Source organism: Macrotis lagotis, chromosome X (assembly GCF_037893015.1).
Source record: "Macrotis lagotis isolate mMagLag1 chromosome X, bilby.v1.9.chrom.fasta, whole genome shotgun sequence".
Taxonomy (NCBI): domain Eukaryota; kingdom Metazoa; phylum Chordata; class Mammalia; order Peramelemorphia; family Peramelidae; genus Macrotis; species Macrotis lagotis.
The window spans coordinates 107,592,582-107,607,674 of record NC_133666.1 but is presented as its reverse complement, the minus strand read 5'-3'; the positions used below and the strand labels follow the sequence as shown (position 1 = coordinate 107,607,674).

Here is a 15,093-nt window from a genome sequence, read left to right as displayed (position 1 = left end):
ATAGAAGAATACATAGTTTTAGAAAATAACTAAACTAGATCAATGGTTTTAAAACATTTTGATCTTGGGACCCCTTTACAATTTTGATTATGTGGGTTACATCTATTGGTAGTTATCACAATGGAGATTAACCTAGTATCATCATGAAAATAGTTTTGACCATGTGGACCACTTAAAAGAGATTCATAACTCTCAGGGATCCCTGGATCTCCCTTTGAGAACCACTAGCCTAGAATGGTCTCTAAGGTCATGACTCAGGGCTTCTCACAGTTCAGTTTGTCTTCCAAATATTTTATCAAATTTAATATAAACTTTATCAAGATTCCTGTTCTCTTGGTTCAGTGGAATTGGCCCAGGGGCCACTTTTTTCACCTCCAGAAAGAAGTACACATTACATTTTCTTACTCTTTCTTTTCTTTTTTTTTACCTTGGGATATGTCTTCTATATTTCATTAGATCACACAATGACAAAAAAGAGGCAGTAAACACATTTCTAACAAAATAATTGGGGGAAAATTCTCAGAGGCATAAGGAAAATTATAGTATAAACAGGATATTTATAACTAAAGAGATTTTACAGATTGTAGGACAGTTAAAGATGTTATTGAATGTTGGGCAAAGTGCTACTGAAAAAGGCACAATATTTCTTTTTCTCCTCCTCCTTTCCTTCTCTGACTCTCTTTCTCCCTCCCTTCCCCTTTCTCCTCTCTCTCTGATAATGTGGATAAATCATCTTGCAAGTTCATATCAGAGTTTCTCATAGAATAGCATAGAGATCCTGAACTCAGGATTTTCTATCACTATAATGAAAGTTCTTGCTTCAAATTCAAATTTAAGATTAGAGACAAAGTATAAAAATTGAGTGCCCTTTGTGTATAATCAGTAAGAAGTTCCATATTCTTCATTGTAATGTATGTTTTATTTATAACAAAGTAAATACCTACATCCCATGGATAAAATATTTTTTCTGACACCAAAGCAGGTGCATTTGGTAATAATATCAAGAATAGCAGTATCTAATATTTATATGATGCAATAAAGTTTGTGAAGTGCATTACATTCCTTTTCCCTCCCATTAACCCTATAAAGTAGATTTGATTACATTATTGCCCTCACCTTGTGGATATATAAATAAAATTAAAGAATTAAATAGACTACCTTGTGTCACATGGCTAATAAAGTTCAAAGGCAGCATTCAAACTCATATATTCCCGACTCCAAGTCTAGTATAATTGGTTCTGATTCATGCCTTCCTTATAAGTAGGTACCTACCCTAAAAGTCCTCAGAATTTAATGTTAAAATTATTTTTATATTTATATGGGAAAATAAAATGTTATTCATAAAAAATGGAAATGCATTTTATGATTGCCCACATATAATCCCTTTCAAATTGCTTTCCATCTCAGGCAATGGGGAGAGGAGAATGGGAGAGAATTAGGAAGTTAAATTTTTTTTTAAATGTTAAAAGTTTTTATATGTAATTGAGAAAATATTCATAAAGTCCTGGTCCTTTTCAGCATATAGTTGAATGTGCAATTTGAAATTATACAAAATTTTGACTTAAACTAAACCTTCCACATTCTACTAGAAGGAATGGAAGACACAAGTGTGATTCTCCTTGCAACTCTGCTAATTAGGTGTATTAAGCTGGGAAGTTACCTTACTTCTCTGGGCCTCATCTGAAAACAAAATGAAACATATGATGATCTAAGCCTACCTTTATGCTCTGATAGCACGTTTTGGTACATTATTGAGTGAAAAGAAGCCCGGTATACTTTTCTCATAAGTAACTGTATTTTTTTTTTTAGTTAAAAATAGTCCATCATAAAATAAAAGAAACAGTTTGATGGGCTTAGTCAAAAGAGAAATTTCAGGGAGACAGGGGATCAATTAAAGTAATATGGGAAAGAACACATTGAATTGAGATAATTAAAGAAGAGCTTCATGAAAAAAAGTGAAATTTGAGATGAGTGCTAGGAAAAAATACAAATGCCTTTGATGTACTATTAACACTCTTCATGCTATTGCTCCAGTCTGCCTTTCTTCATTCACTGTTCTGAATTTTCTTTCATGTGTCTATTTGCTATTTCCCATACATAATCAACGATTCAACTCCCAAATCCATACTTTGCTGAGATTGTCCCCCATGCCTGGAATGCACTTTCTCCTCATTTTGCCCTCTTAGAAATCCAATTGTCAAGCATCAGTCACATAGACAATTTATTTATAAGGTTGGTTATTCCTAATTCCAAAGATAGCCCTCTACAAAATTGCTCTGAAGCAGTAATGCTATGGGAGTGAGTCCAAGTTCTTGAAGACTAAGCTAGGAATAGATGCTAAGGCTGTTAAGTTGGAAAGGCTTTGAGTATAGAGCTTGTGTCTAATCACATCTGTTGTCTGAGAACCAGACCAAGTAAGTTTAGTGATGCTCCTTAGGTCATGAGCATTGTGGCCTCAGAAACTTTCAACTTACAAGTCACATTGGTGTCACTGTAGGCAGAATGTATGTTGACAAAATCATAAACTCCTGTAGGACTGAAGAAAGTAAACATGGGCATAAGTTTATGCATTAGTGTGAATTATTTTAAAAATCTTATTTTGCAAGTACAGGTATCAATTTTTGTGTATACTTTAAAAATCTTAATTATTTCTATTTAATTCAATTCAATAAACACTTCATGAGTGGCTACCATTTACCTGATATTGTTCTAGGTTTTGGTGATTCAAAAATGAAGAAGAAGGAGGAGGAGGAAGCAGAAAAAGAAGAAAAGGAAAAGAGGAGAACAGGGAAGAAGAGTAGGAGGAGGAGGAGGAAGAAAAAGCAGTAAGAAAAGAAGAAACAATAGTCCCTGCATAAACACTTCCTGTTATCAGGTAATTTAAACCCCATGTGATCCAGTTTATGTCATTTGCTCTGTCCTATGATTCAGGAGCATTTTATTTGTCATTGGAACAAAATATGGGATGCTATTCAATATGACATGTCCTATTCTTTTGGTATCTTTAAAATTGATATATTTTCCAGCTAGTTTATTTACACATGAACTCTTGCATTTATAACCAAAACCTTGTTAGACTTTAGACAGTTTCCTTAAGCTTCTCTGGGTCCCAGTTTCCTCATCTGTAAAATAAGATGGTTTGACCAGATGTTAACAATAAAATTCTATGATTGCTAATTCATTTTATGGGACAAACATATTTCGCCTTTTATATTGAGAACATGTTAACAACCTGATATAAAGAGAAAGAATTGTATAAGATCCTGACTGTCAGATTCTGGGTCTGAAAGTTGTAGATTTAAGAGAGTTTTCCATAAGTAATTCTTCAAGTTTGACAGAATTCTGTTCCTTCTCAATACCCCAGCATAATAAATGACTGCTTAAATTTTGAATCTGTTGCTGTGGCAGTGACAGTGGGAAGGGATAGAATTGGTGAACTAATGAGAAGAGAAGGCTTATGTGCCTCCTGGCAGTTTTCCCTTGCTTCCCAAATAAGGTATTCCTTCAGTTGATTTGGTTTATGTGTATGAAATTATAATAATATTTTATAGGCTATTACCATACTATCGGTCATCACCGAATTATCAAGATTAATGACATGTTAATTAGAAAACTACTATATGTCCCCAGATGTCCTATGGGTCCTGATTTAATCTCAAATAAGAGGAGTGAGATTCACTGATATGGGGAAAATTGGTATTTCACTGTAAAACTGGTTAAATCAGTAATACCAAGTAAATTCTGGAATTCATTTTCAGTCAAATTACCTCTTATATTTCCTAAACTTTCTTAGGGGAAAAATGAATAAGTAAGTAAATGCAAATGAATAATTTTTGGTCCTTAAATTTTTTTGTCTCCATGAAAATACCTAGTATTGGGAAAGGGTAGAATTAGAGCATTTAAGTTCACATTCCCCCACTGATGCTTATTCTGTTACCTTGAATGAGATCCTTAATTTCTTTAAACTTCTCTTTTCTAGCTACAATATGATAGTGTTGGACTAGATAGTCTCCGAGATTTGTTCCAGTTCTAAATAAATGATCCTATAATTCTATTCCTTCAAACTATGATTGGAATACAAAAATCTTATTATTAAGAGAAAAATATGACAGCAATTTTCACTTATTTATTGGCATTTGAATGTTAACTTATAATAGCTCTTTTATTTCTATTTTAGTTTATGACTAGGTCAATGTATTCCATTTTCTTTCTTAGTTCTGCCTGTGAGGCTTTTGTTTCCCAGGAGCTGTTTCCTTGCAACTAGTTAAGGGAAGTCATGAATGTATAGGAGCTCACACCTCTTTCTCAAAGATGAGATGCAATTGAGAGGACAGTGCTAGAATGGGACAGATATAGGAATTAATGAACATGTTGTAAGTTGGCTGTCAAGCATTAACAGCATTTTGTTCTTTATGGTCAATTACATAGTACTGTTAGAGAATTAAGAAATACCAAAGTTGTTCCCAAATTGCAAATATTACAGAATCTGATCTGATTAGCAAAATCTAACCTTCCTAAATTTTACAGATCAGAATAACTGAAATGAGACCTAAGGTTGGTCCTCTTAAAACAAATCTAGAAGACAAATATTTCCTATTACAGAATGAATTGATGCTATTTTTTAAAATAATATTATGTTACTTGATATGCTGTTCTAAAAACACTAGGGATCAGTAATTTATTTTTGTTAACAGGAATCCCTACCCTTTTTATAGTTTAGCAGACTTCTATCCTAAGAATGATATATTTTGTGCTAGAAGAAAGGCAAAAATTACTTAGCCCAACCCCTTTCTTTTATAGATAAAGAAAGTGGAGTGCAGAGAAGTTTAGCAACTTGCCCAAGGTCATATAAGTAATATGGGACATAGATAGAATTTGAACTCAAGATCTCTGACTCCAAATCCAGAGAACTCTTTTCACTATACCATACTGTCACCCAGTTTGGCAAAACAAAAAAAAATCATTAAATAAAATCATCTAGTGATCAACATTTTTGTATTTCTTTGTATCTTCAGAACTTATCAGAGTATCTATTCCATAGTTACCACTTAATTAACTTTTGACTTAACTAAGTTGATCTTTAGATAACATAGATATGAGTCATCATTGACCTAGTACTTTAAATGTTTTGCCACCTTATTAAAACCTATCAAAGATTTCCTGCCCTCTCCTAGCAGAATCAAGTTTCACTTCTAGGATTCCATTGAATTATCAGTAGATTCTATAGGATAGTATCACATTTATTTATACTATAATAAATGAATGAGATATTAACTTTTTTTGGAGAAGCAAACATTTTAACACTTTGGGATGAATTTCTCTTTCTCTCTAGAGTCAAACTAAATACTGAAAATCTAATGGTTTCTAGTCTTGTACATTTCTTCATTTTCCTGAAGTTCTTCTCAGAGTACATAGTCCTATTAAAAAACTAAAAGATTATACATGAATACAAGAGATTTTTCTAATGAAATATATATTTTTTACATTTATTCTAGGATTTTACATTCCAAGGTGCTCTGTAGAAAAAGTGATTTGGTAGTTATGTGGGTTCAAGTGAACACAGGACTGGATCTTAGATCAGGAAGACCTGACTTCAAATGTGACCTAAGACACTTGCTAGTGGTAGACATTAGGTAAGTCATCATAAAATGAGTTTAATAGTTGCAACTATGTTACAATCTTGTAGCGATGAATCAAATAAAGTAATATTTGTGAAGCATTTCCAGTGTCTGGCACATAGTTGGTATGATATAAGTATTATTGTTGTTGCTTTATATGAAGTCCTATGTTGAAGCAGAGATGATTAAAAGACACTAGTCTTTATAAGATAGAACCATGAGTCCTGGAATAAAAGAATAGAAATCATGGGCTAATAAATGTCCCAATGAAATAAGAAATATAAATTGGAAAGAAGATAGAACAATGGGATAAATAGATATGGGGAAAGGTCAGTGCAAAATCAGTTAGATTTAAAGTAGACTTTTAAAACCCTTTATGTATCATGAATTCCTATAACAATTCTAAGAGATGCCTCTAGAGGTAAACTTCAGATTCAGCCAAATCACTCTACTATACCTAGTTATTGGAACATGTGAATTTATCTAACAAGTATAGTTTAGAATTTTAAGCTTTAGAAATCTAATCAATCAGGAAACAGTATCCTTATTCCAACAGAATATAGACTCCTGAGGGCAGGGATAGAATATACTCTGGACCTGGAATCAGGGATATCTGAGTTCAAATTATGCCTCAGACTCTCAACTAGATGTGTCACCTTGTTCAAGTCACAACTTCTTTGAACCTGAGCTTTATTACCTATAAAATTCAAACAATAATAGCTACCTCTCAAGTTTGTTAAAGAATATTTGTAAAAATTCAAGCACTATATAAATACCAGAAATTATTGTCATTATTATTTGGCATTTAATAAATGTTTATGATTCATTGATTTATTTGTTAGGGATACAAAGCAAAATAACACTTGAAAGGATTACATTTTACTGTCCACATAAGTTATTGTTCAAGTCAACAAATTCTAAGATTTTAACATAGGATAATCTGCTTAAATTAAAAAAAATAGAACCACATAATTAGGCACTTCTTCCTTCTTCTCCTCTCTATTCCTCTGCTACCCTTTCCAGGGAATAATTTATTCCATCATCAACCTTCACTTGTCATCCACATTTTATAAATTCAACTTGACTTCTGTCTTTTTTCCTGGAAAAGAAGATGCTGAAACATACTGCTATGCTCTTTGGTACAATCCTAACCTCCTCCCATTATTTTCAGTAAAAAATACTTTACTTTGTGAATGTCCATGGGAAAGAAACTGGATGTCTCTCTAGTAATAAAAGCAGTAATCTCTAGGTAACATCAAAGTGAGCACACATAATAAATGAACAATAACCTATGTAAATACTCACAGAGAAACTAATGTTTACACATATACTTACTCATTAAGAGATGGAAAAAACAAAGTTTCTATAAAGACAGGTAATAAATAATGTCCCAGGGCATTCCAAACCCTGGGGAACTCTTATTACTTCTTGGTTGAGGCTAAGATCAAAAGACATTTTTATTTGTATTAAGGCTACTAAAAAAGTTTAAAAATTAAAAGTCATTTCCTTAGGATGATTTTCTTCTTTAGAAGATTGGATATGGGACACAGCAGTGGTTTTTGAAAGAAAAGCTTTGTTGCATGCACAAACCTTGAATGGAATATAATTCTCAGTAGGATAAATGAGCTAAATTTTAACTGTATAATCAGCTCTTATTCCCCCAATAATCCTTTAGAAAGATAAATTCCTCTGGTTCTAGACATTCCTAATATAAATCATGATTTCTGTCTGATACTTACTCAACTGTATAGTTCTGTTAATGGGAATCATTTACGGCATATTTACTATTAAGGCACTAAAGCAAAAATAACAGATTGCTACTTACTTGTGTTTATCTTCTGAAGTGAAATATGCTTTTCCAGCTGCCGCCGCAGTTTCACCTCAGCTCCATATTTTCCTGTAGTCCCATTGTCAGCCAGAATGAAATGGGAATGCATACTATTAAGGACTGTGAGTTTACTCATGGGATTGGACATGGTTTGGTATGGCCGGACCACCTGTATGATTTAGAAGAAAATGAAAGAGAAGATGGAAGGGAGGAAAGAGGGAGAGGGACAAAAGGAGAGAGAAAAAGATGGATGATTAATACTTTAATACTTAAAATACAGGACATCATTTTTTCTGTTCTTTTGAAAAGAAGTATATAAATAGTTATTAAATGAATATTAAAAGAATGGAACCAAAGGATCATGAGGCATGCTTAAAAAAAATTTACAAATTCTCAGCAAAGATAATTGAATTTACCACTTCACTGGGTGTTTGGTCTTGACATTTATCATCAAATAAACAAATAAATAAATAAATAAATAAACAAACAAATAAACAAATAAGAAAAAATTAAGTATTTTTTGGGGGGTCAACAACAGCTTTGGTGTTGTTGTTCAGACCTCTAAGTCCAGAATCTGCCAAGGATAACTTGGAAGTTCAGTAGGAAAAGTCTGTTGCACCAGGGTAAGAGAGGAACATAGTCCAGAAGAGAATTTTCTAGCACAGTCCAGAGGCCAGTGGACCAGGAGTAGTCCTGGGGAGCCACTAAATCAATAGCAGCAGCTTCTTTGAGAGTTCTCAGCTCACAGCTGGTAAGGGAGTCAGAAGGAGATTACTGGGGTCTCTTTGTTATTACTGAGGCAGGACTCTGTTTCTTTGCTTTCTGGGATCATTGTCCAAATTCCAGGAAGGGGTGGGGAGCAGAAGCACAAAAGTGTTTGCTGCTATAGGGGGAACTGGTGGCCCTCTTCATAGTTCCAGAGAAGAGTGCTTGTGATCATCCACAGATCAGATCTGAGGTCAGAAGAGTAGTAAAAGCATCTCTTTAGATCTTATGACCTTGGAAGAACTGAAAACTTGCAGTTACCAATAAGTATTTCTAAAAACAGCTGCCAAAAAGGTCCCAAAGCTTGAGAAAGTGCATACTCTGATCTGGAAGCAGAGCCCGACCTTAACAAATAGTTAAAAGCAAGTCCTATAGGCAAGTGAAATGAGCATATAGAAGAGAAAAAAAATTGGATGCTAGAAAGTTACTATGGTGATACTCAGAAGGAAATAACAATTTGAAAGCTTATTTATTCAAAGCATCCAAGAAAACTATCAAAGAGCTCAAAAAGAATTTTGAAAATTAAGGAAAGGAGGTAGAGGAAAGTTTAGGAGAAGAAATAAGAATGAAGTGGGAAAATCATGAAAAACAAGTCTGCAGCTTGGTGAAGGAAGCACCAAAATACTGAAGAAAATAAAATCTTAAAATCCAAACTGGGACAAATGGAAAAAAGAGGCACAAAAAGCCAATGAGGAGATGAATTCCTTAAGATGCAGAATTGAACAAATGGAAAAAGGAGGTACAAAAGCTCAATAAAGGAAATAAGTCCTTAGAATACAGAATTGAGCAAAAGGGAAACTGATGACTTTGTGAGAAGTAAAAAAAACAACAAAACCAAAAGAATGAAAAACTAGAAGACAATGTGAAATATCTCATTGGAAAGGCAACTACCCTAGAAAATATATCTAAGAGAGATAATTTTTAAATTATTGGATGATCTGAAAACCATGATCAAAATTAGAGCCTATACACCATCTTTCAATAAATTATCAAAGAAAACTGCCCTGGGATTGTACGATTAAGGGTTAAAAATAGAAATTGAAAGAATTCTCTAATCACCTCCTGAAAGAGATATGAAAATGACAACTCCCAGGAATATTATAGCCAAATTTCATTGCTCCCAGATCAAGGAGAAAATATTGCATGCATTCAGAAAGAAACAGTTTAATTATCATGGAATTACAGTCAGGACCACATAGGACTTAGCAGCTTCTACACTAAAGGATTGTAGGATTTGGAATATGATTCCAGAAGGCAAAGAAACTTGAATTACAACCAAAGATCAACTACCCAGCAAAACAGAGCATACTCTTTCAGGGGAAAAATATGGATATTTAATGAAATTGGGGACTTTAAACTTTCTTGATGAAAAGAGCAGAGCTGAACAGAAAATTTGATCTTCAAATATGAGACTCAAATGAAGTATGAAAAGGTAAATAGGAAAAGGAAACCATAAGGGACTTAATGATGTTGAACTATTTTTATTCCTGCATGGGAAGATAACTCATATGAATTTTCTCATGTATTAGGGCAATTAGAAGGAGTATTATGGATACCAGATGGGAGTTGACTATAAAGGGATTTTATATATATATATATGGAGGTAAGGGGTAACAGAGGAATGTACTCGAAGAAAGGGAAAGGGTGAAGTAGAATGGGGGAGTTATTTCACAGAAAAGAGGCAAGGAAAAGCTTTTGCAGTAGAGTGGAAGGAGGAGGTGAGGGGAGTGTAATGGGAAGTGAGTGAACCTTATGCTCATTGGAATTGTTCAAAGAGGGAATAATATACACAGTCAATTGGGTATAGAAATCTATCTTAACCCACAGAAAACTAGGAGGTGAAGGGAATGGGAAAAGGGGGGTGGTGATAGAAGAGTGGGCAGTTTGTGGGAGGGAGTATATTAGAAAAAAAAAGCACTTTTGAGGAGAGGGACAAAGTGAAAGGGGAGAGAGAGAGAGAGAGAGAGAGAGAGAGAGAGAGAGAGAGAGAGAGAGAGAGAGAGAGAATAAACAGATAAACAGGAATGGGGGAACAGGATGGAGGGAAATACAGTTAATAAAAATAACTATGTGGAAAAAAGATATTGAAACAAGTGTCTATGATAGAGGCTACCTTTCTCAAATACAGCTGAGTCTAATATATAAAAAATAAGAGTCATTCCCTAGTTGATAAATGATCAAAAGAAATGAATCATTTTCAAATGAGGTTATTAATGGTATCTATGGCCATATTTAAAAGAAATCTAACTCACTACAAATTGGAGAAATGTAAATTAAAACAATTCTGAGAACTGCCTTATGTTCATTAGATTTGGCAGGAAAGGAAAATGAGAAATATTGGAGGGAATGTAAGAAAAATGTGACATCAATGTATTGTTGGAACATTTGTGAAATGATTCAACCATTATTTATGTAGAGTGATTTGGAACTATGCCCCAAAAGTTATAAAATCACAATACCCTTTGACCTAAGCAATGCCACTACAAGTCTGTATTCTCGAAGGTATGAAAAATGGGAAGAAAAAGGACTTTTATGTATAAGGATATTTATAGAAGTTCTTTTCTGATATTATAAAAATTGAGGAGATGCCCATCAGTTAGGAAAATGCTGAACAAATTGCATAGGGTATATGATTTATGATGTGGATTTATGGTGGAATAATATGCCTTAAGAAATGATGAAACTGGAAAGACTTACATGAGCAGAAGCAAAGTGAAATGTATCACATGCAAAGTTATTGCAATATTGTTGGATGATCATCTATGAATTATTTAGCTTTTCTCAACAGTGCTGTGACCCAAGACAATTTTGAAAGACCTCTTATAAAGAATGCTATTCAAACCCAGAGAAAGAGCCGATGGTGACTGAAAACACACTAAAGCACACTTTTTATTTAAATTTAAAAAGTAATCCAAAAACTTTGGGTGATGATCAACTATGATGGACTTAGCTCCTCTCAACAGTTCAGTAATCAAGAACAATTCTAAAAGACTTGTGATGGAAAATGCCATCCATATCCAGAGGGAAAAATAAACAAGGAATCTGAATCAGATGACACTATACTATTTTCTCTTTTTTTAAAGTTTTTTTTAATATTTTTCTTCTTTTTCTCATGATTTTCTTCCCTTTATTTCTGATTCTTTCATAAATTGACTACTATGGAAATATTGTAAACAGGATTGCACATGTATAACCTATATCAGATTATTTACTGTCATAGGGAGGGGGAAGGGAGGGAAATATAAAAATGTGGAACTCAAAAGCTTACAAAAAAGATGAATGTTGAAAATTATCTCTACATGTAATTGAAAAAATAAAATAAAATTATACTATAGTTGCTAAAAATAATGTTTGCTATTTCCTTCCTTTTTCTCAATCATTTCCATAAACTAACAGTTACAGCAGATAATTTTTTAAAGAGTGGAATGAGTAAATAGAAAAATAATTGAATAAATGAATGCTCAATAATTTAAGATAGAAGAGAGCTAAATCAAGTGTATATTATACTTGACCTCTAAGGAAAAAAATCATACTTAAAAGCCCTGAGACTTTCTTCTTGTAAAAAATGATTTTATATATCCATATATCCCTGCAGTACTATTCTACTCAGAATCAAGAAAGGAAACAACACTCTGTTACGAAGAAATAAAAATAGTTTCAATGCCTTCTTACTGTTCTCTGTTTCGTTGGATTTTAGGCATCAGACAAGTAATAAATGATCATAGTTTCTTTGGAGTTTGTGTCTCCTGAACTATATGGAAAAAAAAGCAAACTTCTGAAAAGAGTAAATAAAATATTCTTTATTTATTATCGAAACTCAACCAATTATAATATAATTAAGAGTCAGAAATAATGCAAAAGAAGCTGGTGAACTCTGAAAAATTTGAATGAATCCAACAAGAGTGAAAAAAAGTAACTAATTCATATAGTAACAACCAACCAATTAATGCACAAGTACTTATTAAGTACTTTCCATATGCTAGGCACTAAGCTAGGTCTTAGGGATGCAGGGAGAGAAAAATAATTCATGGACTTGAGAAGATTATTCATACTTTGTCTTCTAGGACTCAAATGTCAAAGAAGGAATTTTTCCATGAACACTTGGCTGACAAACTGCCTTATAACTTAACAAGATATTCAGATAGATTTGTCTTCAAATATTCTCTCAGTATTCTTCACAATGAATAGATGAGCAGCTATTATTTCCTTTGTTGCAATTTACATATCTACAAAATGATATGCTGTCCATCCTGTTATGTTTTCTAAATAGAAAAAAAAATTATCCTTGCTTTCAATGAATACTAACGAGTTTTCCCTTTTGATAAAATATCTGAGCTTGAGGTCAGGGAGAAGGGAACTGTGAGTGCTAATGCATGCTTTCTTTTTTTTTTTTTAATCAAACACTAACAAAAATCCAAAGCTGATGTTTGTTCAAAAGTCTTAGAATTGAGGGGGCTGGGGAAGAATATAAATGAGAGAAAAATAAATACTAATTACCTGCTTATCACAGGCAGAAATAAAGAATAACTACATGGTCTTAGGATTACCTCAAATGTCAAAGAAGGAAGAATTTTAATATCTTTTGGAATTGATAAGACAGAAGAAGCCATAGATTAAGTGAAAGAACATTTAGGATCACTTAAAATTCAGTAGCAAGTTTTTTGTGGAAGTCCTTAACTGTCTAACCTTTATATTTATATATTTATCCAAATTCCCTATACCCCTCTGTCCCTCAAGCTTGAAAATATGAATGGTCTTCACTCATTCATTTGTATAACTGTAACTTTTGGAAAGTAACTCTGGTGGTGGTGGTGGCAGTGAATGTATGTTTATGTTTCAATTGCTTCTCTGTCTCCTAAATCTGAGGAAAGAAGGTGCCATGAAGTATGAAGCATAATGATGATTTATAGATGCTTGATAAGCTAAATACTTTCAGAATTATATTTGTAGAGTCATAAAATATCTGTACTGACAAATGCCTTGGAAATGATGAACTCCAATGTTCCATGTTTGGTAAATGGATAAGAAACCTAGTCCTTTCATTCCCAGTGTTTGAATTTCATTAATGGAAAAAAGCCCTTGTTTGGAGGCAGGGAATGTAGATCTGGTAATGAATTTGGTATCTATGTGACTTTGGGCAAGTCACTTTGATTTTCCTGTCACAGCTCCTCATTAGTAAAATGAAGGGGTTGAACTAGGTAACTTGGAAGAACTGTTCTAAATATAAATTTATTGTCTTACAAGTTCCATGATACTACATATAACAGGAATGCATTTAATGTGGCTCATGGCTCTCTCCTTAAATACCACAGGTCTAAGAGTCAGAAGATCTGATTTCAACTCCCTGATATCCCTACTAACAGTAGATAAGTCCTCCCCTTCTACCCTCTCTAAAGTCATTTATAACTCTAGTAATCTATGATTTTTTACTGGTAAACCAGTGAGATTACATTGGTCTTTATAAGGCAGTTGGTGTAGAATTTGATGGAATTCTCAAAGATAGACTTGCCAAAAAAGGATGTTTTATTGTACAAAAGAAGAGGGTAATTCTAGTAAAGGGTATCCTGAACTTTTGGGTGGTACATTCTTCATCATGATCATCACCATCAATAAGCAAAAGTGTTGATGATATACTGTTTTGTCTTTTATAATTTTAGAAAAGGGCACATATCAGAAGGATGGTGTCAGTGAATGAGGATGTGGTAAAATGGAATATTAGGATTACAGGGTTAAAGATTAGAACTAGAAAGGACCTTATTTAGTTCAACTCTTAAATTTTAGGGAAAAGGAAACAAAAAAGCTTAGGGATATTAAGTGACTTTCCCAAGATGACATCGATATTAAATAGCAGGGTTAGGATTAGAATGTAGGTGTTCTGACTATAAAACCAGTGTTTTCCTCACTGTATCACAATGCCATAGAGGTATGAATCTCTTCTGCAAGATTTTTCTGCTTCTTTTTTGGTGGAGTTCTCTTTCATTTCAGGTTTGAGTAGCTTGACATGAGTCTTTTTAAACTTTAAAATGTGTTAGAAAATCTTTTTAAAAGGCTAGCTGTAGAGTCACTTGGGATCTCTTTTTATGTCAAAGAAAGAATAAGGAAAAGCAGGCTTTCTGTGCAATAGTCTCAGAAGTCCCACACCCTGTTGACCTATGAGTTAGGCAGACCAATGATAATGTCACTGTTGGTAATTGAGAAGGGAAAGTAAGTAACATTTTGTATAGGAATGAATATAAAGTGCCTACCTCTTTCTTTTAAAAGAAAGATGTTGAATACTTTTATCATAAGTTAATAAGTCAACAGTCCTGTCTTAAGGAGAACAGTTACAGTCATATGCAATTATTGAAACTCTAAAGAGGACTATAGCCCTGGATATCACATTATCAATACTTGTTTAATCAGGTACCAGGGATACATGCCAGAATTTTTTGTATATCCCTTCAAATTTAGTGCAAATAAAATGTACACAGTACATTTGCCAATAAAGTATCTTATAATATGAGAGTATAAATTTCAAGGGGGCATATCACAAGAGACCTATATTTAAAACAATATCCACTATTTTGGAGGAGGATATAGACCTATGATGTCATTGATGTGGAGAATTTTGTGCAGAACTTCTTCTTCACCAAAGCACATAGGCAACTCTTATCAAACTTACATTAATCTAAGAAAAATTAAATCACACCGTGTTTGTGTGTGTGTGTGTGTGTGTGTGTGTGTGTGTGTGTGTGTGTGTGTGAGAGTGAGAGAGAGAGAGAGAGAGAGAGAGGCAAGTCTTGACTTCTCTTTCTTGAACAATGTGGTTATAGAATATCTAATTTGGATCACTACTGCATCTATTCTTCACATTGGGAATTTCATAGTTTATCTTTATGAATA

The 15,093-nt window shown here is 33.3% G+C and overlaps 1 protein-coding gene across 3 annotated transcripts in view; it reads right to left on the bottom strand.

Moving 5' to 3' along the window:
- TRPM3 (transient receptor potential cation channel subfamily M member 3) overlaps positions 1–15,093 on the bottom strand; it is a 385,211-nt gene that overhangs the window by 308,972 nt on the left and 61,146 nt on the right. For all 3 annotated transcript variants that reach the window (XM_074206394.1, XM_074206395.1, XM_074206392.1), the window contains exon 4: positions 7,444–7,615. In XM_074206394.1, coding sequence (XP_074062495.1) covers positions 7,444–7,615 — 172 coding nt within the window. The remainder of the gene's footprint in view (positions 1–7,443; positions 7,616–15,093) is intronic.